Genomic DNA, 25,764 nt, shown 5'->3' with positions numbered 1-25,764 from the left:
TAAAGAGGTAGGTGACCACTATATTTGCATTTGGCATGGTTTTGATTAGTAATAGGCAGGCAGGCAGCCCTCCAATTTGATTAGTAATCACCGACATGTGACTTTGTCATTTGGATTGAATTTACACCAAATCGATTAGCAATTATCGACATGTCGCCTTGTCAATATCTTGTAAGTTTGTAAATTGCTGAGTCCCTTGTGAGCTAATACTTACTTTCATGCTCATTATTTTCCAATGCAATTCAAATAAAATAAAGAAAAAAAAAACAATAAATAAATGGAGGGATTCTTTTGTATCGATGAGAGGAGAGGTGCATGCCTGGTTCGTGACTCGTGAGGTCATTTGAATAAACTAGTGGGTTTGGTGGGGTAGTGGGGCATAATTCCTTTATTATAATGCTAATCCTTTCCTACCAATTACTGAGAGTCATAGCGCACTGCAAATAATGTAAGACAATGCTATTGATAAAAATACAAATTTATTATGAGAATTATGAGAGAAGGTGAGTAATCTATATTTCGAAAGACAAGGTTGTCTTCACGAAACAAGTCACTAAATCCCAATAAATGAGCGTAAGAGAAAGAAAAACAAGAAAAAGTGTTTAAGACTAAAACAAGTGATTAATGCCACTCTTACCCCATGAAGTTGCACGTTTAGTTTATTAGTTTTGTGAATGATATTGTAAGATGATGATACCAAACAAAGTAGTAGCAGCACAGACATGAAGCAAGCAACCAATCATATCAAGGTAAAAAACTTAATATTATATTAGCATGATGGATTTTTCTACTAATGTCCCAGCAAATAGAAGCCTCTCTCATTTGAAGTGCAGATCAGCAATGCGCACCAAATGGAGAAGAAGATAGGAGACTTTTATAATCTTCCTACACCTACAGACAGAGAGCCCAACATCACTCACCTAATTGGAAGCTCATTGGAGTTTCATTCTTTTTACAAATTCATGGTCATTAAACAAATTATTATGCCAACTCAACTCATATGTTTTCCTGTCAAGTCTCTATACACTATACACATGATATTATATGCTTATACTCTGTCCTTTCTTCTTTTCTTCTTCTCTGATTTGGGTAAACAACTGATAAAGATAGAATATCTGACCTACACCAAAATCCTCTATCAATCCAGTGGACTCAGAGGGCGTTTGCACTGTTTGCAAAGGAGTTCATCAGAAGAATAAATAAAATAAAAAGCAAAAGAAAAGAAAATTCATCCATTCCATAGTATAAATCCAGACTCACATTCCAAAAGCTCTGAGCTATCATTCAGTTCCTCTTTTATTGAATCTTCCAAAATGTTTGGCCACCATTTTTAAAAGGGAATGAATCCAAGTGCCTGCCACATCCCAATGCACTGCTCTCAAAGGCAAGTAAATTTCTTATCCTATGTTCAAAATAAAAAGGAAACCAATTATTCAATAATATCTGCAGCAAGTAAAACTTGTCAATGTAATGCAATTGCTCAATCAACCGCAAATGAAACTAACCTGCTAAGGCAATAATCATAAAGCCAAAGGGACAAGGGGGAAGGTTGAATGCACCCATGAATCTTCTTCTTCACCAGAAGTCAGCACAATTGCAAATTCCATCTTTGAAATGATGAAACCGAGTCAAATCTCTTACAATTATTTCTCTCTTTGTAATAAGAGTGATGACCTTTATGGCAGCATGGCAATCACCACAAACCCGCAAATTCTTGGTAACTAAGATGGGTTTGCCTGGCCTCAGACTAAGAATTGCGTAAGCAATGGCTAGCTTCTCACTATGATAAAGGAGGATTCTTTCTTTCTCCTCTTCCTCAACATCTTGAAGAACAAAACTATTTTCTGCACAATATCCCAGCCTTTTCATATCTACTAGTAGTTCCTCTAGTTTTTCATGTATCTGAGCTGATTGAGGATGGGACTGATCTCCACCAACAAATCCATGAATAATCCCGTTTATCTCAACCCAACTGCATCCTGGACTCTTCTTAAGGCCTTGGCCCTTCTGCTTGATTCTGACATAGGCTGCATCATCCCATCTCCCAACAGCGCTGTATATGTTAGATAAAAGGACCAAATTTCCAGTACCTTCGAGTCCTTTCCCCTGAATTTTCTTGGATACTTCTTCCCCAAGTTCAATATTATTGTGGACCCTACATGCAGCAAGCAACGCACTCCACACACGAACATCAGCCTCAAATGGCATTTTTTGGATGAAAACGTGCGCCTCCGCCAAAAATCCAGCCCGGCCGAGAAGATCCACCATGCATATGTAATGTTCCATCCTCGGGGTTATGTTGAAATCCTCACTCATAGCATTAAACCAGTGTTTGCCTTCGGTGACAAGCCCCGAATGGCTGCAAGCAGATAAGAGACCAATGAAAGTCACGTCGTCTGGCTTAATGCCAGCTGCCAGCATATGATGGAACTGTGAAATAGCTGCCATCCCAAGGCCATGAATCCCATAACCAACTATCATTGCGTTCCATGAGATAATATCCCGCGTAACCATTCTGTCAAAAACTTGTCTACCTCTATTAATCTTCCCACACTTTGAGTACATGTCTATTAAGACATTACAAATTGAGGTGTCAGTACCAAAGCCATGAACAATTGAATAAGCGTGACCACAGGCCCCATGTTGAAGAGCAGCCAAATGTGAACAAGCTGGCAAAACACCCACCATGGTTGCCAAATCTGGATCAAACCCGGACAATTGCATATGATGAAATATAAGTAAAGCTTCCTTTGCATAACCGTTCTGCACGCAGCCTGAGATGATAGCACTATAAGAAACTGTATCTTTTGAATTCATTTTATCAAAGAATCTGACTGCGTCGTCTATGATCCCACACTTTGCATACATAGACAGGATTGTGTTTCCCACCATTGTATTTAAATCAAACCCAGATTTAATTGCATAACAATGTACCCGTCTCCCTCTACTCAGATCAGTTAGCTTTGTGCAAGCTCGGAGTATACTCCCAAGAGTTACCGGTGTTGGATTTATTTCCTTTCTTAGCACCATTTCATCAAATAACGCCATCGCCTCTCTCATAGAGTCACAGATCACGTACGCACCTATCATTGCGCTCCAACAAACCTCGTTCTTGACATCAATTGCATCAAATATTCTCCTCGCATAAGCTATGCACTGACATTTAGAATACATATCCAAAAGCCCAGTTCCAAGCACCACTTCCCCACTAAGGCTCCTTCTCAGGGAGAAACCGTGCATTGCCTTCCCTTGGCTCAATGCATTAGCTTGTGCTACTGTTGGAAGAACTGCAACAATGGTGGAAGCGTTTGGACTTGTTCCCGCTTTTTGCATTTGAACAAGCATTTGTATAGTGTCATCATAAAGACCGTGAAGCGAAAACCCGGCAATCATAGCATTCCATGCCACGACATCTTTATACAGCATACCACGGAAGACGGTCTGTGCCTCTGCCAAGCCCCCGCACTTGGCATAGAGGTCAATCAAAGCAGTGCAAACATAGACATCAGAGGCAAGCCCAAGTGCTTTGGCATGCTGATGTATCTCTCTACCAGCTTCCAGTGCTTGTAAACCCGAGCAGGCCTTGAGAACAAACGGGTAAGTGTACTTAGTGGGCTTAACACCCGATTGGAGCAAGTCATAGTACAAGTGGATGGCTCGTTCAAAGGGTCCATTCCATGCGTATGCTCTTATGAGAAGGTTCCAAAGAATAACACTTGGTTGGGGAATTTCATCGAACACGCGGGATGCGAGGTCAACTTGATTGCAGGTTATATACAAATGGGCTACTTTTTCAAGTAAAAAGGAGGTGTCCTTGAGGCGGGTAGTGTTTTTCAAGAGATGTTGATGGATTTTCTTGGCTTGAGGGAGAGATTTAGATCGAATGCAGGCTTGAACAAGGTTTGCATAATAAGAGTCGAGAGAAGTGAGGGTATTTGTGGAAAAGCAGTGTGTTGTTGTTACTAGTATCACTAAGGCAAGTGGTTGGGTTGTAAATTGGTCAACAAATTGGCGTCGAGTGAGTCGTCTTGCGGTGGCCAACCATAACATTTCCTTGTTCGTTAATTTGGCTTTGTCTTTGTCTTTGGGACCAAATTAACGACTCCCTCACAAACAATGGCGGGTTGGTTGGGGGTGCGTTTTATGAAGGTTGACCAAATCGATCAAGTTATCATCTGAACTGAACCAGATTTGATTCTTTATTAACTCCCGGAAGAAAATTAAAGGCAAGCCAGTAATTTTTAAAGAATTCTTCCCCTTATCTTATTTATTTAAAACGTAGGGCACTTTTCTAATAACTTATGAATTGTCTGGCACTTTTCTAATAGAACAACCCAGTAATTAAATTGTCTCGTGACATTGACTAAAGCATAATTAAGACTTGGTAATAGCTGGTAGATGAAAGTACAAGAAACAAGCAAAAAGAAGACTACAAATTAAATTATTATACTAATCCACACACAAACACACACATATATATATATATATATCGTTGTCATCATCATCGTGGTCTTTGTCATCGTGGTGATGTCACCATATATATGTATATATATGTATGTATATACTTCCCCAACTTACCAGTAGAGTAGTAGATATACGGCATGCGTGTTAACCCCAAATTAATTTTGCAACAACGAGAAACACATTTGCCACTGTGGTGAGTTGTATATGCAGCTTTTGTTGTTGTTGTTGGTCGGAATGTATATGCTCTAAATTAATAAAGATAAAAGTTTAAAGAGTCCTTTAAAATTTCCCAGCAAATGAATCGAGGTTGCTGCTTGTATTGTATCTACGCATAACACTTGCATTATATGAGTGCTGTCCTGTCCTGTCCCTGTAAGAATGAATAAGAAACTCAAAAGTTATATGCATATGTTAATTCATATATATATAGGAAAATGTTTCTGATGATTAACTTAATTAAGTCAGTATATGTGTGGTTTAGAGACCCAATCTAGCAAGATAAGTATCTTTATTTGAAAACATGAATTGAATACACATATATACATATATATATTATATAACAAATGAAAAACAAATAAAAAGATTAAAAAATATGCAGGAAGAGAAGCGTCAATAAGAAGAAGGTTTTGTCTGAGAATCTGGAAAAGGAAAAGTGTGAGGTCCTGAAGAGGAGCGAGGAAAATAAGGGACTTTGAGTCTTTTCCTTTATATATAAACTGACCATGATGCATGAATGGTGCTATAAATCATCGATCAGAGGTAGCAAGAGCTAGCAACAAGGAGAATCAAGGACGACGACCAAGGAAGGAACACAATTAATCAAACTGAAAAGCAAGCGTGCGTTGCGTGAGTGCGTACACAGGAAGCTCTGATCATCATATAATTAATGGCGCCAGTGGGATTACCTCCTGGTTTCAGGTTCCATCCAACAGACGAAGAGCTTGTCAATTATTATCTCAAGAGGAAAATTAATGGCCAAGAGATTGAGCTTGATATCATTCCTGAAGTTGATCTCTACAAATGCGAGCCTTGGGAATTAGCAGGTGATGATCGATCATCCATCTTAAATTTAATTACTACCTTCTTAATCTTAATTAATTACCCTCGACATGATCATTCCAGTTCGATCTATATATATATACAAATATACTTGTGCTATATATATGGTAATGACATTGATATACGTATATGTTGTACGCAGAAAAATCATTTTTGCCAAGCAGAGACCCGGAATGGTACTTCTTTGGTCCCCGGGATCGAAAATACCCAAATGGATTTAGAACAAACAGAGCGACGAGAGCAGGATACTGGAAGTCGACTGGGAAAGATAGGAGAGTGACATGCCAGAATCGAGCCATAGGAATGAAGAAGACACTAGTTTACTACAGAGGGCGAGCCCCTCAGGGAATTCGCACCGATTGGGTCATGCACGAATATCGCCTTGATGACAAGGACTCATGCTCCGACGACACCTCTTCCTCTTCCTCTTCCTCATCCCCTTGTGCCGCCATTCAGGTAGGTAACATCATGCATATCTATATACATTTTAATCCACGCATATTATTAATTAATTACTTAATATTATAGTATATGGTTGCATGCATGCATGGAATGGAACTGATCATGTTACTCATCATCTTACCAAAAAAATAAAAAAAAAAGAGAGTGCAGTGCGGTACATGAAATAATTTTCCTCACTTCAATTAATTTAATCACTACAAAATGTATATATCATTTTGCTAATTAGTAAATATTATATATCACTTGTTTATATATTCTGAATGACTCTTTGACACAAGTGACGATCGATCTATTTGACTCGAAAAGCATCAAGCATGCTTGAGTCAGTAAGAAAAGCATTTCTTTTATCTTGCTTTTATTATAATTTCCACCTCTTTTACAGCGTGGGATGCAAAAGCAGGCTAGCTTCATTAACAATCTAATAATCAACACTAGCTACTACTATAGTATATACTAGCAGCAATCGACCAGAAGGCTTTGGAATGAAAAATCTAGGAACGTAAAACTTGCATGAGTTGCATGGAAATGGAATTGGAAGCTTATTCATAGATCTCATATACTTGAGTGTTTTGTCTACTATTCCAATATCCCTACCCTTTGAAATAGATCGACCCTTCAAATCCCTGACGCACAGACATATTCGTTGCTTGCACTGGATCACTTCGAGATCTCTTGTTAGTGACAAAAAGCTGATGAGCTTCGCTTTGTCTTTTTGTAATGAGACAAAAGTACAATCCTCCGCATGATTCAGAAGATATCCCTTTAACTCAAGCTTAGGAATTGTATTTAGGCTTAATCATTCTATGATATCTGGACTTGACGATTCTAAACCTAATTAAGTTATTTGGGTTATTCCAAACCACAAAAAAGCAGCCACCCTCTGCAGTCCGCATCACTTTCATTCTGTAAGAAGGTGTCGGGGACTTTTTACTTTATTCCAAAGTCCCCAAAACAAGATCAAGTATATATTATCCGCATCCCCTTTACGCTTTTACCATAAGAATTTAAAATTAAAATTATTAACTTCATCACGATCCTCATTCGTGTATTTTTTTTGTTGCACAATTTTGATTTAACTAGTTTTGAATTTTACATCCTCCTCACTTAAGTTGCATGATGAATTTAAGGGTAACTAATAGTGAGCATGACCACGAACGTAACCCCAACGCCCATGCAGGATTCTTTTGCATTATGTCGCGTGTTCAAGAAAAATGGTATCTGCTCGGAGATGGAAGAGCAGCAAGGGCAATATAGTGCATCCTTAATTCAGGAAAGATCATCACAAGGTACCACTGGTAGTACTACAAATTTTAATGATTGTGAAACCATGTCGCCGGATATTCCGATGACAGCATCGTCATGCCTGGAGGAAGATGACAAAGACGATTCATGGATGCAGTTCATCACAGATGATCCATGGATGCACCAGTGTTCTACTAACCCTGCTATGCCTGCTGAAGAGCACCTCTCTCATGTCCCCTTCACAAACTAATTAACTAAATATTTCCCCGAGTTTTTGGATTTGATGGCTGGATTGGTGGTAAATAACTTGAAAAAATGCATGCACACGGATGCAATTTTCTTACAATAAAATAAAACATACATACACGATTTCATAAAAGAAAACCAGACCAAGTTTGTAAGGGTTTTTCATTATATATCCTTCATCAATTTGTAGATTGATTAATTATCTTTGGCTGTCTTTAGCCATTCTAGGATGGTTTGGTTGGTGGCTTCTCTAGAGTCAGATTATCAGATGACTCTAGTCTAGAGATTTTGATGTCGACTCAACCTCTTTCCGGAGGTGCTTTGGGTGGGGTGTTACTTGTGGAATAAAATTGTATGCAACATTTTTAGCAATTGGATTTCGATGTTGGCCTCTTGAACTAATGGCATATTAATGTTTACAGTTTCTAGTTTGTAATGTTGTGTGTGCCACTCAATGTTTAATTTCTTCGAGGTCTTTACAATTTCCTCTGCTGGTTTCATCCCGCGTCTCTTTTGATGTAATAAAATTTGAAGAACAATAGTACTGCAAGATATTCTTGTTCCAAAATTATGCAGAGAGAAACATTTCGACCACCATGTTGTCCTGTACATTTTGGACAGCCAGCAGTAATTGCTTCATGTTACAAAGCAACGAAGCCAATCTTCCACTGCTCGAATTCTGCAGAGCCTAACATGAAGGAACTAGCGCTTTGATGCCCACCGCCTCCAAACTCCTGACAAGAAAATGCAAATTCGATTTTAGCCATGTCATGTACTATATATGCCATGTCATGTAACAGGCAGGAATCATCTGTGATGAGGGAACAACCTGTGAGATGGGCGTTGTGTCTTCGGTGTCCACACTCCTAAGGCTTATTTTAAGCATTTGGTCATTTTCAAGCTCTGGGACTCTGTATACAACAGCCCCGATACCCCTAAAGAGAATTTGAAAGGGAAAAAAAGGACATATGAAATCGGAAGGATGAAGAAACAGACATCTTAGTGACACATCAAACAAGTTACTGAATGCGCATTCAAAATCCATAAGGGTAAAATCACAGGAGGTGATGAAAAAGGGGAGTATCTTCCACTTGGGAAACCAATGTCTAAGTATATCAACATGCTATTGTAGAGAACAACTTCAATAAACAGAGATAAAAGCCAATTTCCCATCTTACTAACAAAATATAATGGAAAAAGTTCTGAAAAATGCAGATGGCAGGATGTGCCCATCCGTTCCACATCGATCTCAAACAGAAAGGCATGATGAATCATGAATTTTACTCGAACAGTGTGAAAAAGGATTCTAACATAGGTTATATGAACGAATATACAATCCACCAGACTTTTTACCCAGTAAAAAATCTTCATAAAAGATTTTATTTGTGAAGCCATTTCCAAACGGAGGAACTGGCTCCTCAAATAAATTCCTTGATTGACAATATCAAACTTGCGAATGCAGCTCTTGAAAAGATTACTGTGGTTGATAGTTGAGGAACTGCTTTCCCAAATGGAGGAGCTCATAAGACGTATTCTGTGACCCCTTAAGAGAGAAGGGATAGAAAGGGACTAAGAATCTAAGAAAGATCAGTTTCTGGAGGATTGGATTCCAGAATTGAGTAGTTTCCCCTTTACGAGGACCACAACTGAACATCTATTATTAGTTGCCCTTTCAACTAAGGGTATTTCTCCATTGAATAAATATTGAGAAGAAAAAAAAAAGAAATTTGACCGCAATTGTATGAAAAACCATAATAATCGGGGAAACTAACCAGTTTCTCCTATATGAGATGTCACTCCAATGCTATAATCATCTATGGCTAAGGAGGAAAAAATGCTAAATTCATCATGCAATTGTTTAAGTCCACTTATAGTTTTCTGCATTCAACACTGTTTGTGGATGAAACATTTAAAGACAAAAATCGGAATGTGATAAGTAAAATACACTGGCAATCAGCAGCACAGCTAAAGAAAGCAGAACCAAGCCAAGAAACTTGGAAAGAATTTTCACAAACAAGGAACAGAATCCCACAGATACCATCCATTTCATAAAGTGACCAAGTTAAATTTCAACAACACAGAATGAACAGAACACAAATCCGAGAAATGCATATACTTCAAGATAACATGAGTGAATAAGTAGAATGCCACAAACCTTAAGTTTAGACTACGGCTTTTAGTAGCTAATTGATGTCCGAGTTCACTCCTCAACTCTGAGATAGAATCTGCGTTGACAGCCTACAAAAAGATTATGCATTTACAATCAATTTTCCATCTTTTACATGCATAGAATCAGAAGAAGTACATACCAGGCAATGTCCAAAGGCTCCACCCCAAAGTGCAATTTCATAAGACTGATTGAGAGCTTCATCTATTAATTTCTGCTTTTTGGATAAGCTCGCCATTCCTTGACTAATTAAGGACTCCAAATCCAAAGAAAGCAGCTGCTCAGGGGAACCAAAAAAAAAAAGATCATAAATTTTTAAAAACGAATTCAACTATATTATTAAGAGAGAAACAAGCAAATTACTTGTTGGAACAAAGACGGGTTGAGGCCGACGTCGTATTGAAAGTTTAAATCTTTGAGCCCACTACTGAAAGCTTTACTATTGGGGAGGCTCCACCTCCAGAGATCCCCATCCTCCACATATTCGAACAGCCTCCTCACTCTGTCAAACTGAGCAACCACCGCCTCGTTCTTGTTGCCACTGTCACCGTCAATTTTGCTTTTGAAGTAATCAAAAGCAATGGTGGCCCCGCTCCTGTTCATGTCTAGGACGCCGGTGACGTTTTCACCAATGCGCGTCGTTTCGAGGGCAGTCTTGTGGTGATCCAGAACGACGACGCTGGGGACCCTGGAAGAGATCTCCTGGACAAAACCAGGGGGACCCACAAAGTCAAGGAGGTAGAGGCGGTCGATCTGGTGGAGAGGGAGGTGTTGGGGGGTGATGGGGCTGTAGACGGTGTTGGGGAAGAAGAGGAGTTCTTCCATAGACATGGCTGAGAAGTAGAGGTGGGCGGCCAAAGCAGCAAACGCACCGTCTGGACAAGGATAGTGATACAGCACCGCCGCTTTCATGGTTCTCGCGCTCCTGCACGCAGCTGCTGCACAGCTCATGTCCGCCTCTCTGCTGCCTCTAATTTTTACAGGTTTTTTCTTTTTTTTCCTTTTTATTTTATTTTTGTTTGTAAAAGATTAAATAAATTAGGCAAGAGTAAAATGAGGGGGAAAATAGTAATTTAGCCGGTAAACTACAACGTGGTAGAAGAAGATAAGTCTCTCGCTCGCCAAGTACAAGTCTGTAATTCCCCTTCATAGTTCCTACTGACTGATAGTTGATTCTTCCCAAAATGACAACGAGCGTCGTCCTCAGGAGCGCTCCAAATCTATGGGCTTCGGCCGATACCAGTAGCAGGCACAAGCAACAGAAAACATCTGAGTCTCAGGTGGGCTGCTGTATCAGTATTACGGGCAATTCCAGTTGCTCATTAACTTCTTGTGGTTGGCGGAAGCAGTTACTCCCTTGCCTTTCCTCCTCTCCCAGGCACAAACGCCGCACCTTCTTACCTTTGGCGTCTCTTTCGTCTTCTTCTCCTTCCTATTCTCCCAACACCTCTACCAAGCTTTACGTCAGTGGTCAGTCAGTTCTCTCTTTCCTAATCTAATTTCCTTTAACATATTTTGCAGTATAATGATGCACAAATGCTATTGGGTTTTTATTGTTGACGATACATACAATAGCGACATTCTCTAATCTTTATTCTGTTTACCTGAATTACAATTCTACTCCTGCTGCTCTGTAAAAGAAAAGAAGAAGAAGAAGAAGAAAAAACTTGATTTGGACTAGGATTAGCCTCTGAAAACTCTGTCCAATTTACATTGTAAAGCACCATACTTTAGGAGGTCTGTAGGCTTGATGGACAATTTATGCACTTGGGTCCTCTTGGCTAACCAACACTCGTGGAGTCGTGTCTAAGAAATGAAAACAAGGATCCCCACAGTTCAAACTCTACGTTAATAGAATGCATATTTCGTATCAATGACGGGGCATTGTTCAATTTCTCATATGGTTCTCAATATTTTCTCAAAATTGAAGTTTATTGCTCTGTCTACGACTCTTCAGAGTTCAGAGGGGAACAAAACATCACAATTAATATGCTTTGTCATGCAGGGCTTTCATTTCGTACCACTGAGGAGAGTTTGCGAAATGCTTTCCAGAATTTTGGACAACTTGTAGAAGGTGAGAGCAAAGTTGTTAACATGTTCCTTTTCTTAGTTGAGCTGCCTATAGCATCTGTCAGTGTTTTTATGGGTCAGCTATTGGTTATTTCTTTTCACTCTCTTAAGAATCTGCTTTTCATTTATAGTCAATCTGGTGATGGATAGAATAGCAAATAGGCCAAGAGGCTTTGCATTTCTCCGCTATGCAACTGAAGAGGAATCTCAAAAGGCTATCGAGGGAATGCACGGAAAGGTATGTGCTGGCCAAGAGGCTTCTCTTTCCTTTCTTTCTTTTGAAAACAAGATGAAAAACTAGGAAACAAATGACACTGCACCACTTACTGATGATATATCAGATTCATACAATATACCATTACCATCAGTGCTCGAGGGAGAGATGTGAGCGAGTCCTGGCCAGTGTATGAAACAACTATTTGTGTATATAAGACTATTGATGCATGTGAAGCCAAAGATCCTTCTAGTTGAGGATTTTCAGTAGAACTAACAATTCCTAATGCACACCTGGTCGAGAACTTTGCCTTCCTTGATTGATAGTCTCATACTGCTTGCTTTATGCGTGTGTCTTTGTATCCGTTAGTGTCTTAGATGACCCAACTTTGTCCTGGTATTGCTCGGGTTTATTAGTCTGATTCAGTCTGTTGATCTATTTCTTCTATTATTTCTACAAACATGCACAAAAGCAGCACTCTTCAACTGTTTTCAAGGCTGAGGTACTCTCTCGGACTATCGGGCTCCAAACAAATGAAGCAACAATATCAGTCTTTGGTAGCATAGCTTATAACCAGCTCATGCACAATGACATATCATCATTTATAGAACATTACCAAGACATTAATTACTGTTAATGTTGTTGAGGTTAGAACTAGTGTCTCTTATATCCATGTTTTCATGCTTTGCAACCAAGAGTCTCTGACCAAAAATACAAAACCAACGTCGATACATTCCATCACTCCAATTCCACTAGGAAGTAATCGCAATCAAAGAACTCATGTGTTTCAAACTGTTTGGTGTTAATTTTGCATTCAGGTTCTCTTGATTGTGTGCTTTGGTCATTGATTGAGCGGACGTGATTTATTTACAGAGTGAGTCCATCAGCAGAGTCTAGTATAAATAAAGTGCCTTCTGTTCTGTGGACTATTGGTAGTCTCTTTGAATTTTGCGTTGTTAAGTTGGGTTCCGATAAGTCCTCCACGAGTTTCATAGAGTGTAAGCACTTGGCAAAAACCAAACTGGCTTCTGAATTTTAATCTGGAATGGAAGGCATGACAGCACAGCCTCATAAATAGACAAACAAAGCCCTTGGGTTCTTGGCATGTCAAGCCTACTGAATTTGAATATGAATTGAGACACTGCAGCTCTGGCAGAAGAAACTATTTTGAATTTTTCTTCTTTGTTTTGTTTTTTCAGTTTCTGGATGGCAGAGTAATATTTGTTGAAGTTGCAAAGCCTAGATCAGAGCTCCGTCAAACTCCCAAACAAAACCCAAGACAGTATTGAAAAGTCGGCTCTAACGTCCACTTTGTTAGAATTCTCAGTTCTCCTTCTTGTATACTGCTGTCTACTAATATGTGCTTTCAATTCAAGTTACTAAATTCATGGGGTTGTAAGAATGTGGTATTGCGCATCGCATTACAAGTTTAAAAAGAAGAAAAAAGAAATCTAATGTATTGTTCGTATCAAATATTTCCACTCGTCTAATCCCAGTTCCAGTTAGGACACGAATATGTATCGAATTGAAGCCTAATCATTTCATTGAAAGAATAGGGTAAAAAGAATAAATCCATAAAGGACGTTACAGTTATTTCAAATTGCAAAAAATGCAAACATCAGACGCCAACAATTTAAACTGAAGCATGGATTTTTAATTATGCGGGTATTGCGATAAGCTAGAAAACAAAGCATCTGCCGTGGGAACTATGAGCAGACACGAGCCCGCTGTCTGTCCCTCATCTCTCCTGATGAGTTCATATTTCTATCTGCTAAGCATCTTTTGTATGGTGCAAACCCCTTTCTTGAACTGCAAGGGAGAGATCGAGTCTCTTCGCGTAACGCATCAGCAGCCTCTAAATGCTTCTCTGCTAAAATTTCCACTGCACTAACTGAACCATCGTGTGATAAAGACGTTTCCATCTCTTTCATTGTTTCATCCGCACATGAATTGGCGTGTATTTGAACTGAGTTTTGGTTACATGATCTGACTTGAAAAAATGGTATTAAACCATTATGCATAAACCACCATGGCGGAGGAGCATCAGGGTTAACTTTCTGAGAATTAGGGCTCTGTTTTTGGTGTTCCCCAATTCCACCGAGTGACAAACGCGTGTCTAACTCATCCAATCTTAATGTTTGAGCAAGCTTATCATTTTCCCTCTGACAATTCTCTTGTTTAGCCTTTGAATCCTTGGTAACACTACCAGGTGGAGATTGTCTCTCCGAGTCTGATACCAAAACTGTCCTTCCAAACAGCTTAATACTTGAGGAAGCTCTTGGACTGCCAGCATCTCCTTCTGTACTCACAATGTGATTGGAACCTGATCCATGTTTCTGGACATCCACATCAACACAAGGGCAACCAGAGTCAGAACTCAGAACCCAAAACCGAATAGAGGAATCAATATTTAAATTAACAATAACAGTTACAGTTCACTTACCATGCACGCAAATTTTTCCGGAGTCGAGTCAGCAGATAATTGAACTGATGGCACGGACTCTTTCACTTCTTCAGTGGATGAGTTGGATGTCATGTAATCATTCTCTTTTTCAACATGGGATAAGATGGTTGAGCGCATGTCAGTGGTACATGAAGTTGGGGTTGCAGATCTGCTAGGCTGGTCCAAAGCTGCAGACCCCAGTACATCTGAACCAAGTGCAGATAATACTGAAGTAGGCGATTCTTGGCCTTTCCCAGAAACTGAAAAATGCGGGGACGGTGACCTTTCTGGTGATCCGATGAGAGAATCGACTGATTTACGTGGATAAGGATGCACAGGCTTCCGCTTAGGCCGTGGAGGTGGTATCTCAATTGGTGTGATGGAGCCTTCGCTAGGTCCGCTCGACTCCTTAGATACCTGAAAGCAAGACCGTTTTAATGGCATGGGACCTTAAACGTTTAACTCAAGAAATTTTTGGATCGTGTGCATACTATAATAGGAAATATGAACTCAAGTCAAGAGCATTCACTAAAGTTAATACCTTAGAGAAGAACTTTTGAGCATGACTTCGAATCTGAACTGCAGTTTTGGTGCCTACATGTTCTGAATGAAGATAAAGAATAACTTCATCATCGGATTGTGTAAAAGAAAATTTCTCTTAGACAGAGTTATGCAGCCCTGAACATACCTTCTATTTGACGCCAACCTCGGCCATACAATTTCAAGGCTTCAAGGAACTTGTGATGCTCTTCCTCTGTCCATTTTTCTCTTTGTTTTGTAATTGTGTAAGGTTTCCTGATCTGAAGAAAGGGGGAGAAAAAAAAAGAATTAATTTAGCCAAAACTTGAGCAGGGTACATAGATTTTTGGCCAAAAGAAATGCTCCGAAAATGAAAGCTAAGAGAAGAAGGGAACCTTAGGCGTATGGTCATTGCCAAAGGAAGATAACTCCTTGAGTTCAATCACTGGTTTAGATTGTGCATCGCCTTTTAGACTGCAATCAGCAGCTGCAACAGAGGCGTTTGACCCTGTGGCTTCACTGTAATCCTATGGCCAAACACAAAGTCGGGTTGATACTTTTTCATCCAACATAGTCAAAACAAGTGAACAAGCGTCGAACATTAGTACACAATTCAGTTGGGAGGAACACACACAAAAAATTCTGCACCAGTTTTACATGAGATTACCGAATCACACATATAATCCCAACCTCAAATCAAGATTATGCACCACCCATACGAGGTTCACCCAAAGTGGTATATATCTATTGAACTATGCATGATCTGGTATTGAGTTAAGGGTCAAATTTCTCACATCTTGGACTGGAACAAGTTGTACTAAGAAATATTTAAATCTAAAATTGCTTAACAGAGAGAGTGCTCATTGGGAAACTAAAATCAAACCCCAATCAAAATCATTCATTAAAAAGGCAGAAAATTGAAACACAGCAAGCCAAATTGCATTTGCATACCTCAACAGCCATGGCTGCTCAAAAGAAACAGAACACGTCCAGCACGTTACTTACTGCAAAAGGTTAACGCACTACACCTGGAAATTGATTGCCCACAAATAAAAGAAACACAAACAAGCTTTCATTAATTGGATATTCGGCTGCATTTAAATAAAAATAAGGATAATAAATAAGAACCAAGCAGACTTTTCCTATAAATAAATAATAAAAACACAAAAGAAGAAAAGTGTTTATTTTTTGGGAAATTAGAAAAAAAGAAAAGTTCTTTGCTTATGTAGACCAGATCAATCAGAAGCTTACCTCAATGGTATCTGAAAGACTGAAAACAAACTTGTCTTGAGAGTTTTCTTTTTCTAACTGAGAAAACAGAAGGCTCCTCGGCTTTTCCCGAGAAACAAAAAACAGATTCCGCCGTCGGATTCTCGGGAAATAAAAGAAAACGAAAAGGCGAAACCGAAAGAGAAAGATAAGATTAAAAAGAAAGAAGAAGCAAAATCCAAATCCAGAGAAGCAGGAGATGAAGATGAATACAGAGAGAGAGAGAGAGAGAGAGAGAGAGAGAGAGAGAGATATAGAGAGAGAAATGAGAGAGATTAGGAGGATAGTAGAGAAGAAGCGCACAAAGAAATTCAGAGTTATATGGAGGAAGAAAGTAAAAGCAGGGGATGCCACGTCAGAGTGAGTATTTTTAATTTTTGAAAATTTTGTTGACAAATTTGGCAATGAAAAATCGAGAAGGGCCTGGGAATCTTGTGGCTGAGAACGCAGGGACACTCGGCACTTTCTGGTACTCTGTCTCCCACCTTTTCGGCTTTTCTCCCAAATTAAGAAAATTCGAAAATTCCTAATTTTTATTCATTCTCTGATATGATATTCTTGTGGAAGATATTAAGTCCAATCCAGATCAGATAATACAAACACTGACTGAGGAGAGGAGGCTTTCCTTTTTCACTAATTAGATATTTCTGTTTTCATTTTAAATTTAGATTTTCCAATCTCATGGACTATAATATATATATTTAGATAAAAAGCAATAGAATTTTATTATATCAATATCAATAAAGAGTACGAAATTCACATATTGTAAAGGGAGACTAAAAATAGCTAACAAAACTCAACTAAATTCCTTGAATTATGAGGAAAAATAAACACAGAAAACTCAAAAGCGATAGAATTTTTTTTGTTTTTTGAGTACATGTATTAGTTTAAATTACAGGAAAGAGGGATTTCACACACACACACACAACTATAACGTTGTAGAGATTCGAACTTAAGAACTTTAACTTGCAAATCAAGGCCTTCTTCACTATAGTATTATTTAATTTGCTTAATTTATAATTTAATATGCGTTGAGAAAATGAAAAAATAGGTGGAAATGAAAAAAAGAAAAGGAAGAAAATATCTGAGCCACAAGAACACAGGGAGAGACAAAGAGGGGTGGCCAAGGGCCAAGTCCCTCTCTAAATCTCATCTTATATCTCAAGTGGAAAGTGCAAAGTGGAAAAAGTAGAAAAAGTGGAAAAAGTGCAAGTGGTGTCCCCTCAGCTTTCAATCTTGATCAATAATATCTTTTATATTATTGAAAAAAGATTATATCTGGAAAAAATGTGGATGTGGATTTTACTGAAAATAGAGACGTAGGGAGGTGAGAGTGTGACGAACTAAGGTGGTTCCCACCTCTCTATTATCTTGCGCTTTTTGACACCTCAGCTGCGCTTTATTTCGTGGCTTCCGTTTTTAAACGCCACGCTCTCGGGCCCCACCGCCTCCACCCCCACTCAATTTCAATCTTCAAAACAACAGGAGTTATTATTCATCACAAAAATTAATTATACTGTTTTTTTTAATTATAAGATAATAATTATATTGTTATAGATTCAGATAAGAGTATTTAATTCTTTTTTTTTTTTAAATATAGATTAAGTGATAGTCTAAATTACAATGAAAGAGGGTTTCTCACATACACATAATTGTGATGTCATGGAAGTTTGAACTTGAGATCTCTAATTTGCAAGTTAATGTTCTTTTTTACTGAGCTAGACTCGTTGGCATTTAATTCTTTTTTTTATTATTAAAAGGAGTTTTTAGTTCGAACTTCTTTCTATATTCATATGTTCATAGAAAAAATAAAATAAAATAAAATATCAGTAACAATTATTGCAGAGTAGAAGATACTTTAATAATTCAATTAATTCCGGGATCTTCTAACATAGTATTAGCATTGGGATTAAAATAAATTCCAAAGAGAAAACCACATTAAAGTAAGATGAACGGTCCAGATGAACCTTGACTTTAGTAATGATAAGATTAGAATTTAGAATAGACGCCTAAACGAGTAGGTGCAGGGTGAAAGCAAAAGTGGAGCCCACCTGGTAGTATTATTAGGCCAAAACTCAAAAGTTTTTTTTTTTTTTTTTTATAAAAAACCTTGAAATATTTGCAGCCACAAGTTTCTAGTAATCTAACTTGGTCGGGGGAAAGATTTGAGTCTTAAATTTCTATGCTTTGGTTAGTTGGGTTGGGTTGGGTTGGGTTGGGTTGAAGCTGAACACCAAAAGGTCATTGACACGTGCCCCGCAGACCCATTCAGTGATCCACACACACAGCCAAAAACAAAAGGAAATAACGATCACCCAATGGAGAGGTGGATCTTTCATAGAAAAATAAACAAATAATAAAAATCCAGTGGTGGATATTTGTCTCTCTAAAACGCCCTTTTGGACCGTGATTATTTGTGGAAGGTGTTATTTGAAGACAATGGATGAAATGCTGGCAATGCTACTTATGAAGAAAAGAAAAAATATGTATTTACATTTAAATTTAAAAAAATCATGAATAATAAATGCATTGTTAGGATATGAAAATGACAAATTCAAAGAGGTTTGTGATTTTTATATTCCCTCTTATTTTAGTTTCGTGTCAAAGATAACACGTTCTCAAAAGTGTTTACAACATGAAAATGAAATCTCATATTTCATTCGGAAGGCCCCATTTCTTATAAATAAAATACAAATGCTACCTTGGAATTGAATTTTTGAGGCTGGCTCTGGTGTGGAGTGGGATCACCACCAGCTTCTTTAATAGGCTAACTAATATCTCTCTTTGTTTGATTTTTTTATGGCTAGGATAGGAGGAGGAGGAGGAGGAGGAGGATAAAGATTCATTCAGATCGTATCATTATATATGATCATCATACATATGCATGCTTGTTTGGCAATGCCTACCCTGTGCAGGCCCCACTGGCAATCAATCAAAGTAGGCATGGAAAGGAAGTGGAACACAAAACAAAGGTGTAAAGGCTGCTCACATGGATTTTGATAATAATACCAACAAGTTTGAAGTTTGTGAGGCTGCTCTTGTTTGTTTGTCTGATATTTCCACAGATCCCAAGCCTCTTAATTTTAGGCCTGATGGATGAAGCCATGAAAGTTGATCCAGGGGCCAGGACAGGACAGGACAGGACAGGACCAATTGCAATTGCATCATTGCATGCTTCAGTTTTAGTTTTAGTTTTAGGTTTGGATTTCTTTCTTTCTTCTTTGCTGACATTCACATGGTATGTAGGTGCCTGCCTGCCTAACCCTCCCTTCCTACTTTCTGGGTAAATAATTCGGCCCATGTGATTAGGCTCAGTTTGTTTGTGCCAATGCCAAACTTGAAACGCAAACGCAAATTGATGATACTAATATCTTCTTTGATCTTTTAGGATTAATAAGAGAAGAGAAGACACACATTATTCCTAATGTCATTATCTTTATATATTCAGATTGTTTTTTGTCTACAAACAAACAATCAAACAATCAAACAATCAAACAATCAAACAATCAAACAATCAGAATATGAATGTTCCAACAAGTTGTTTTTTTTCTCTTGTAAAAATCAAACATATGCAATGGAACTTGGGCCATTCTTCTCTCATGTTCAGCGTTGGGCTAAAATGCCCATAAGCCGCTTTATTATTATCTATGGGTTGGGTTTAGTTTGCTTTAAAAGGATCAAAGACTGAAATAAAGACCCATCAGAAATTAAACACGACAGCCCCAGCCCAGCCCTCCAATCAACAACATTCTTCTTCCGACTTCTCTTATCAGACCAGTCTTGCAAACCAAGATTATTAACATTAAGATTAAGTTGATTGATGGGGTCTTTTCTTATAACAAAAATCTTCCTTGTTCTACAACACAAGTTTACTGCATAAGATAAAACATCATTAATGAATCCTAGAGAGTTCAGTACAGGGTACAGGATAAAGGAAAGGAGATGATGGGATTAAAAAACACAAGACATATATATGAAAATGAAGTCTGCTGCAGACCACATCCACGTTCGGTTTCTTTTCTTAAATTGTCACAAGTTACCAATGGTAAAAACTTTAATAATGTTGATGGAATGGAATGGAAGGGAAGGGAAGGGAAGGGAGGGAAGGATCATCAGAAATGATAGAGATGCATTGATGGTGTTTTAAGACATGCCTTTATGGCTATACTAGTTTTCTAACAGACTTGACAACTTGTTACTATAAAGCTTGCTTGTGCTAACTTTGATGAAATGAATGAAACCCATCTTTATGAGAGTGTACTATCACTCACTTCACTGGTGCCAATGTGCCATTACATTTACATTTACACATACACCACCACCACCACCATAGCTCCTTAACATCTTTATCACTCCTCTTAATCAAACCTTAATTCAAACAAATCAAATCAAACATGTATACATAATTGTTTCCTAACAACACAATTCTAATCCTTTTGACTTTGCAAACTCTGGTTTTTAGTTTGTTCCGGATATCAAGGGCAGCACTAATCTTGCTTCCCAATTAATCAAGGCATCCAAAACCCAACCGGTAGATTGATGGTAGTAATAAATGGGATTCAACCTCAAAGAAATTAAAATTTGAAAAACAAACTAAAAGGAAAGGAGAAGGAGAGAGACTTTGATTAGTGACTTGGGGTCATATCAATCAATCAAGGAAATGCTTTTTTTCCCAGGAATATGTCAAAGCGCGCGTGCGAACACATATATATTAAGAGTTTTATATATTATATATTTATGCTTTCAGTACGTCTCAGGGATGGAGGAGGCCCACAGAGTTGAAGTCAAGCCTACTACGGTCAACGTCTTGGCCCTACACTCTCATGACTGTCACTCCTGGTCATCATCCCTCACACAGACACATAAACAAACAACACAAATTAATTAAAGGCCCTTTAGATCTGTCATTACGGATTTCTTTTGTTTTGTTTTGTTTTGTTTTTGTGGGAGAGAGAGAGATAAAGTTTGCTACAACAATATAAATAGAATATGAGAGACAGACAGACAGACAATTGAAATATGGTTTTTCATATATAATAAATCTAAAAGTCCTTGCTTAGGAAGTCAATGCCCGAACCATACGATTTTTCTTGCTGGATTGGAGGAGGAGAGAGTGGAATGGCAGTACGGACTGGAGAGAAACTCAGCAGGAAAGACACGTATGGTGCGTTCTTGACTTCCTCTTTTAAATACTGCTTTTCCAAAGCTAACATTGCTAAAATAACAAAAACAAGGAAAATAAAACCTGCCCCACCAAAAAAGAAGAAAAAAACAAAAAAGAAAAAAGTTTGTAGTTGGTGAAAATTGTACTGAAGTAATGAACCTTGGAAGCAAAAACAGCTCTACTAGCAGCAGAAGGAGCAGAAGAAGCAGCAGGAGCAGTAAATGAAGAGCTTCAGCTCTTGATGAGAGGGCATTCAAAGTCCCAACTAACCCAGATACTTGTCCCACATTGAATACCACCAGCACCAGCACCAGCAGGCTGCCCAAGCACTACTGTCTGAATGAACACTTTTCTGATCACCCTATTTAAGGATGGTAGAGGGTAGAGAGGAGAGAGGAGAGAAAACAGTTGTGCCATGATCATCAGGAACTATTACAATTCAAGGCTGCCTTAATTTGCTGGACAGTGGTGCCAATAAGAGTATTCACAGTATTCACCGACTCCAAGTTCAGCTTAGCGGATGGCAAGCTGCTCACTAGGATTTGAAATGCCACTGTAACTAGTGATCCACCACTTCCATGTACGTTACAAGAACTTGTTGAGGCACCATCTCCCTGCTCCGGCCTTCCGTCCGGTGAAATGGTGAATCCTGATGGCAGCAGAGGGATGTAAGAAGGATCCTCACCGCTCATTGCAATGTTGATGGATGGTAGATCAACAGGGCTGTACACAACAAGTGACCCTGATGAGTCTATGCAGCTCTCCTGCAGCATCAGCATGTTGTTCTGGCTAGTGTTGAAAGCCTATACAAGAAATGATTTCATAGTACAAGCAAGTTATTATTACACATTAACTAGTCCTTCAAAAAAATAAACAAAACAAAAAAAGGAGTTGCATTGTAACAATGGAAATAGCAAATAAATAACTTATTATTTCTTACTCTTAGAACAGATATGCAGTTGCCTGGATGTGAACCATTTGCTATATGGGCAACCTCTTGCACTGCATTGTTATTGGAAAGGACATCCCACTGGAGGAAAACAAATTAATCCGATTGATATAACAGTTACCAATTGAAATAGGCAGTATGTATGAGTTTGTCTAACAAGCATAAAAGTACCTGAGGTCGAGTTCTTTCATCCTTGAAAAAATTGAACACATTTTGTGGAGATACTGGTAGCCAAATGGTCGTGGCTGCACTAAGAACCACACCGTTGGGCTGACCAGGATCCGTGCTCTTATGGATGGTGACTCGCACTCCAACCTCGTTCATCCCAGAAAGGGTGGTCCATCGATGGCCGTTGGATGTGCTAATGCTTGCACAGAAGTTGTTGACCATCCTTTGGGCAAGTTTCATCATGCTTCTCTTGCCTTCAGGCGATGGAATCACTGATTATTCAAAAAATAAAAATAAGAATGTTGAGATCAAGCAGCTAGGATAGAAAGTTAATAATCATAGAATTACTATATATGGTGTTGAAACATTTAAGCTACCTCCTTCAAGATCTCTAGTAGAAGTTCCTGAAACCATTAGGCATGCAAATCTTTCACACATTCTCTGAAGAGCAGCAAGCCATCGTTCAGCTCCAAATGCTAATCCACTGTGAATAAGATCTCTATAAAGCCGATGAGTTGGGGCTTTGTCTTCTATTTCCACATGTTCCACCCATGAAACCTATTTTTTAGCATTTGATATGCATATGAGCAAGTTAAGTGAAGTGAAGTGAAGTTATAACATTACTTAAATATTGTGTTTCAAATACTTTTTGCTTGTTAAACAAAACAAACCTTGGAATATCCGTTAGGCATGTCTTGAATCAAGCACCCGGAAGGAAGCCTATGAGATCGACATTGATTTGTAAACTGGTTATCTCGTGGAAAATCGTAAGAAACATCGACAATTGCCCACAGGCCTTGCTCAATTTGCTGGCAATAACGAAGGAAGTAGAACTCCCGAGTTTGTACCAACGGTGAAAGCACCTGCAACTCTTTATACATCTACAAAAAAATCCTTCGAGTGAGAACTTATCCGAACATAATTCTACCATAAAACTAGACAATGCAAAAGACAATCAAAAGATTTTCTTACTAGCCACTTACCAACTGCAAAGACCCACTCTGACTACCCAGCATTCCAGATGATATTACTTCGATTGTCTTTGCCATTGAGACAATTGTTGGAAATAGCTCCCCAAACTTGTTCTGCAAACATAAAATTGTTAAACACTTGGATATAGGTAATTAAGATAAACACGGCCTGACACTTGCAAATATACAGTTGGGTAGAGGAGGATGAGGAGGAGAGAAATTACCGGGTCCATAAACATTTCGACTAATGCTAAACCATTCATGATAACCACACCAGAGTCTCTTGATGCTTCAATTCTAAGATCGGGATTTTTCAAATGACTATTAGCCCTCGGAAAAATCCTCTCATAGCTTTCAAGATTAAGAACATCCCTCCCATCAGTAGCGGACTTAATCCACAAAGGCTCATTGGTCTGCAAAAGCCTAAGCAACTCTTCCATGGCATTTGCTGCAATGTCAGTCATGAGGGACTTGTCCATGTCCGATAAACCGGTAGGGTGGTAAGGCAAACTGGGCATGGCAGATGAAGTAGTCCCTGGAAGAAGATCAAGATCAAGGGAAGGGCCACCCACCCCATGGCCCCCAAAACTTGCCATTGATAACTCCAAAGACGAAACATGAATAGGCTGAACAGGAGGGAGCTGGGAAATTGGCCTCCCAATGCATTTGGCAGCAATGCTAGATACTCTATCTAGCTGCAAAGCGGGCAAAACGGGGAAAGCAGGACAAGAGAGACAGCAACCAAATTAATGAAAGATAATTAAATAGACTGGTTTAAGAGAAAATTGCATCAAGCTTGAAACTTTATGACAAAATTGAAATGGGAAATTAAAGAAAGAACACCTCTTCTTTCAATTGGGCATTCTCCATTCGCAATTTATGTTCATCAAAATAGGAATCTTCATTGAGGGGAGGGACACCGCAAGCTGGGCAAATGACATTTTTGAGGGCCTCTCTGATTGCAATGTTCTCACATCGGATCTTGTCGTTCTCTGCTCGAAGCACACAGTTATCAGCTCTTTCATGTTGGGCCTGCGTGTTTTCATTAGTATAAGAATTAATCAGCACAAACAAATTAAGAAGAAAAAAAAGAAAGGACTGGTTTTTTAGTACCAGTGTGTGTTAGAACAGAAGAGAGTGAGTGAGCACCTTCATCTGGGTCCTCCGGTTTTGAAACCAAAATTTGATCTGGCGAGGAGCCAACCCCAACTCTCTGCTCAACTGCAACCTTTGCTTTTCATCTGGGTGAGGGCACTCCTTGAACATTCTTCATATCAAACACATGCAATCAGATTAACATCGTTCCGATCACTCGCACAAGCAACCCCATAAACCAGACAGTGTCACAGACAAAAAGTCTTAAGCAAGCAGTGAAACGAACAAGTACAAGTACTAGACTTACCCTTCAAGCTTCTGAATCTGGTTAGCAGTGTGACGATGGTAGCGCTTCTTCCTTCTTTGAGAGTCAGAGGCATCGTGGTCTCCACCAGAGCCAGCGCCTCCTCCACTGCCGAACTCCATTTTCTCCTTAATCTTTTGTGTCCTTAAGGCTACTGGAGAAGTAGCAGGTACCAAGGAAGCTAAGCGCTAGACTAAATGGTTTGGTTTAATGATGATGAGCGGAGCATCTAGCAAGTTAGTAGTCCCATGGCAAAGCAATATTTGATTGATATAAACCAAGAGTAAAAGAGAGAGAGAGAGAGAGAGAGAGAGAGAGAGAGAGAGAGAGAGACAGCAAGCAAACAAGAGTGTATATTTATATGGTGTGTTGACTTTGTGTTGTTTGGGGTATAATATAATGGGGTTATGGAAAACTGGGTTTGTGGGGGTTTAAGGAAATGAGAAGGAAATGGGGTGTTTTGAGAGGGAAGAGCATTAGTTATGGAAGCCCAGGACAGGCATCATCAACTCAGCACCAAACCAAGATTTCATATATATCATTTGATTTGATTTCATATTTCATTTGGTAGCTTAAACGGCTGCCAAGATGTCAAAGATATCGGCTTGATTTTGGAGAGTGAGTTATGGCACTTGGATGAAATCTTGGAGGCGTAATTAACTGTTACCATAACAAATAACAAAGAGAGAGAGAGAGAGAGAGAGAACCCAGAAAGAAAGAAAGAAAGAAATAGAGAGAGAGAGAGAGAGAGAGAGAGAGAGAGAGAGAGGATGACTATGCCACTTTCTTCACTGTTTGTGTGATTTGTGATTTATAATTTGTATGTCTACTGCCTCTACTAAAATGTAACTGATGATGAGTTTTAAAAGCAATGCTTCTATCTAACAACACCACCAACCCAAAACCAAAGCCAAGGAAGAAAATAAGAGAGAGAAAGAGAGCCAAGTTCGTCAGAAGA

General features: G+C 38.8%; 6 protein-coding genes across 8 annotated transcripts; 2 read left to right on the top strand and 4 right to left on the bottom strand.

Annotated features, from left to right (window-relative positions):
- LOC18776224 (pentatricopeptide repeat-containing protein At3g16610) lies at positions 743-4,187 on the bottom strand. 3 transcript variants are annotated; one of them, XM_020563414.1, is made up of 3 exons: positions 1,506-4,187; positions 1,261-1,402; positions 743-1,168 (listed from the first exon to the last, which is right to left on the bottom strand). In XM_020563414.1, the coding sequence occupies exon 1, from the start codon at positions 4,048-4,050 to the stop codon at positions 1,576-1,578; it is 2,475 nt and encodes an 824-aa protein (XP_020419003.1). In that variant the 5' UTR covers positions 4,051-4,187; the 3' UTR covers positions 743-1,168; positions 1,261-1,402; positions 1,506-1,575. The 3 variants fall into 3 exon arrangements, with proteins under 3 accessions (XP_020419003.1, XP_020419002.1, XP_020419004.1); XM_020563413.1 differs by having other exon boundaries at positions 743-1,402; XM_020563415.1 differs by having other exon boundaries at positions 743-1,354.
- Positions 5,230-7,869, top strand: LOC109949175 (NAC domain-containing protein 86). Its single transcript, XM_020563925.1, has 3 exons — positions 5,230-5,507; positions 5,666-5,979; positions 7,163-7,869. Exons 1-3 carry the CDS (start codon positions 5,351-5,353, stop codon positions 7,475-7,477), a joined length of 786 nt encoding a protein of 261 aa, XP_020419514.1. The 5' UTR covers positions 5,230-5,350; the 3' UTR covers positions 7,478-7,869.
- LOC18776923 lies at positions 7,929-10,697 on the bottom strand. The gene is made up of 5 exons (XM_007209298.2): positions 10,004-10,697; positions 9,783-9,917; positions 9,629-9,711; positions 8,303-8,408; positions 7,929-8,207 (listed from the first exon to the last, which is right to left on the bottom strand). The coding sequence occupies exons 1-5, from the start codon at positions 10,589-10,591 to the stop codon at positions 8,115-8,117; spliced, it is 1,005 nt and encodes a 334-aa protein (XP_007209360.2). The 5' UTR covers positions 10,592-10,697; the 3' UTR covers positions 7,929-8,114.
- Positions 10,727-13,397, top strand: LOC18776086 (glycine-rich RNA-binding protein 3, mitochondrial). Its single transcript, XM_020563926.1, has 4 exons — positions 10,727-11,110; positions 11,646-11,714; positions 11,842-11,948; positions 13,124-13,397. The coding sequence occupies exons 1-4, from the start codon at positions 10,825-10,827 to the stop codon at positions 13,211-13,213; spliced, it is 552 nt and encodes a 183-aa protein (XP_020419515.1). The 5' UTR covers positions 10,727-10,824; the 3' UTR covers positions 13,214-13,397.
- Positions 13,441-16,548, bottom strand: LOC18777279 (protein REVEILLE 7). Its single transcript, XM_020563923.1, has 7 exons — positions 16,138-16,548; positions 15,838-15,914; positions 15,282-15,413; positions 15,056-15,167; positions 14,909-14,970; positions 14,368-14,784; positions 13,441-14,260 (listed from the first exon to the last, which is right to left on the bottom strand). Exons 2-7 carry the CDS (start codon positions 15,847-15,849, stop codon positions 13,631-13,633), a joined length of 1,365 nt encoding a protein of 454 aa, XP_020419512.1. The 5' UTR covers positions 15,850-15,914; positions 16,138-16,548; the 3' UTR covers positions 13,441-13,630.
- On the bottom strand, positions 21,100-24,928 carry LOC18777280 (homeobox-leucine zipper protein HDG11). Its single transcript, XM_007210398.2, has 10 exons — positions 24,810-24,928; positions 24,557-24,674; positions 24,251-24,439; positions 23,632-24,102; positions 23,420-23,521; positions 23,108-23,317; positions 22,814-22,994; positions 22,440-22,708; positions 22,260-22,349; positions 21,100-22,122 (listed from the first exon to the last, which is right to left on the bottom strand). Exons 1-10 carry the CDS (start codon positions 24,926-24,928, stop codon positions 21,742-21,744), a joined length of 2,130 nt encoding a protein of 709 aa, XP_007210460.2. The 3' UTR covers positions 21,100-21,741.

Source organism: Prunus persica, chromosome G5 (assembly GCF_000346465.2).
Source record: "Prunus persica cultivar Lovell chromosome G5, Prunus_persica_NCBIv2, whole genome shotgun sequence".
NCBI lineage: Eukaryota > Viridiplantae > Streptophyta > Magnoliopsida > Rosales > Rosaceae > Prunus > Prunus persica.
The sequence above is the reverse complement of the archived record's forward strand: the minus strand, read 5'-3'. Positions and strand labels throughout refer to the sequence as shown.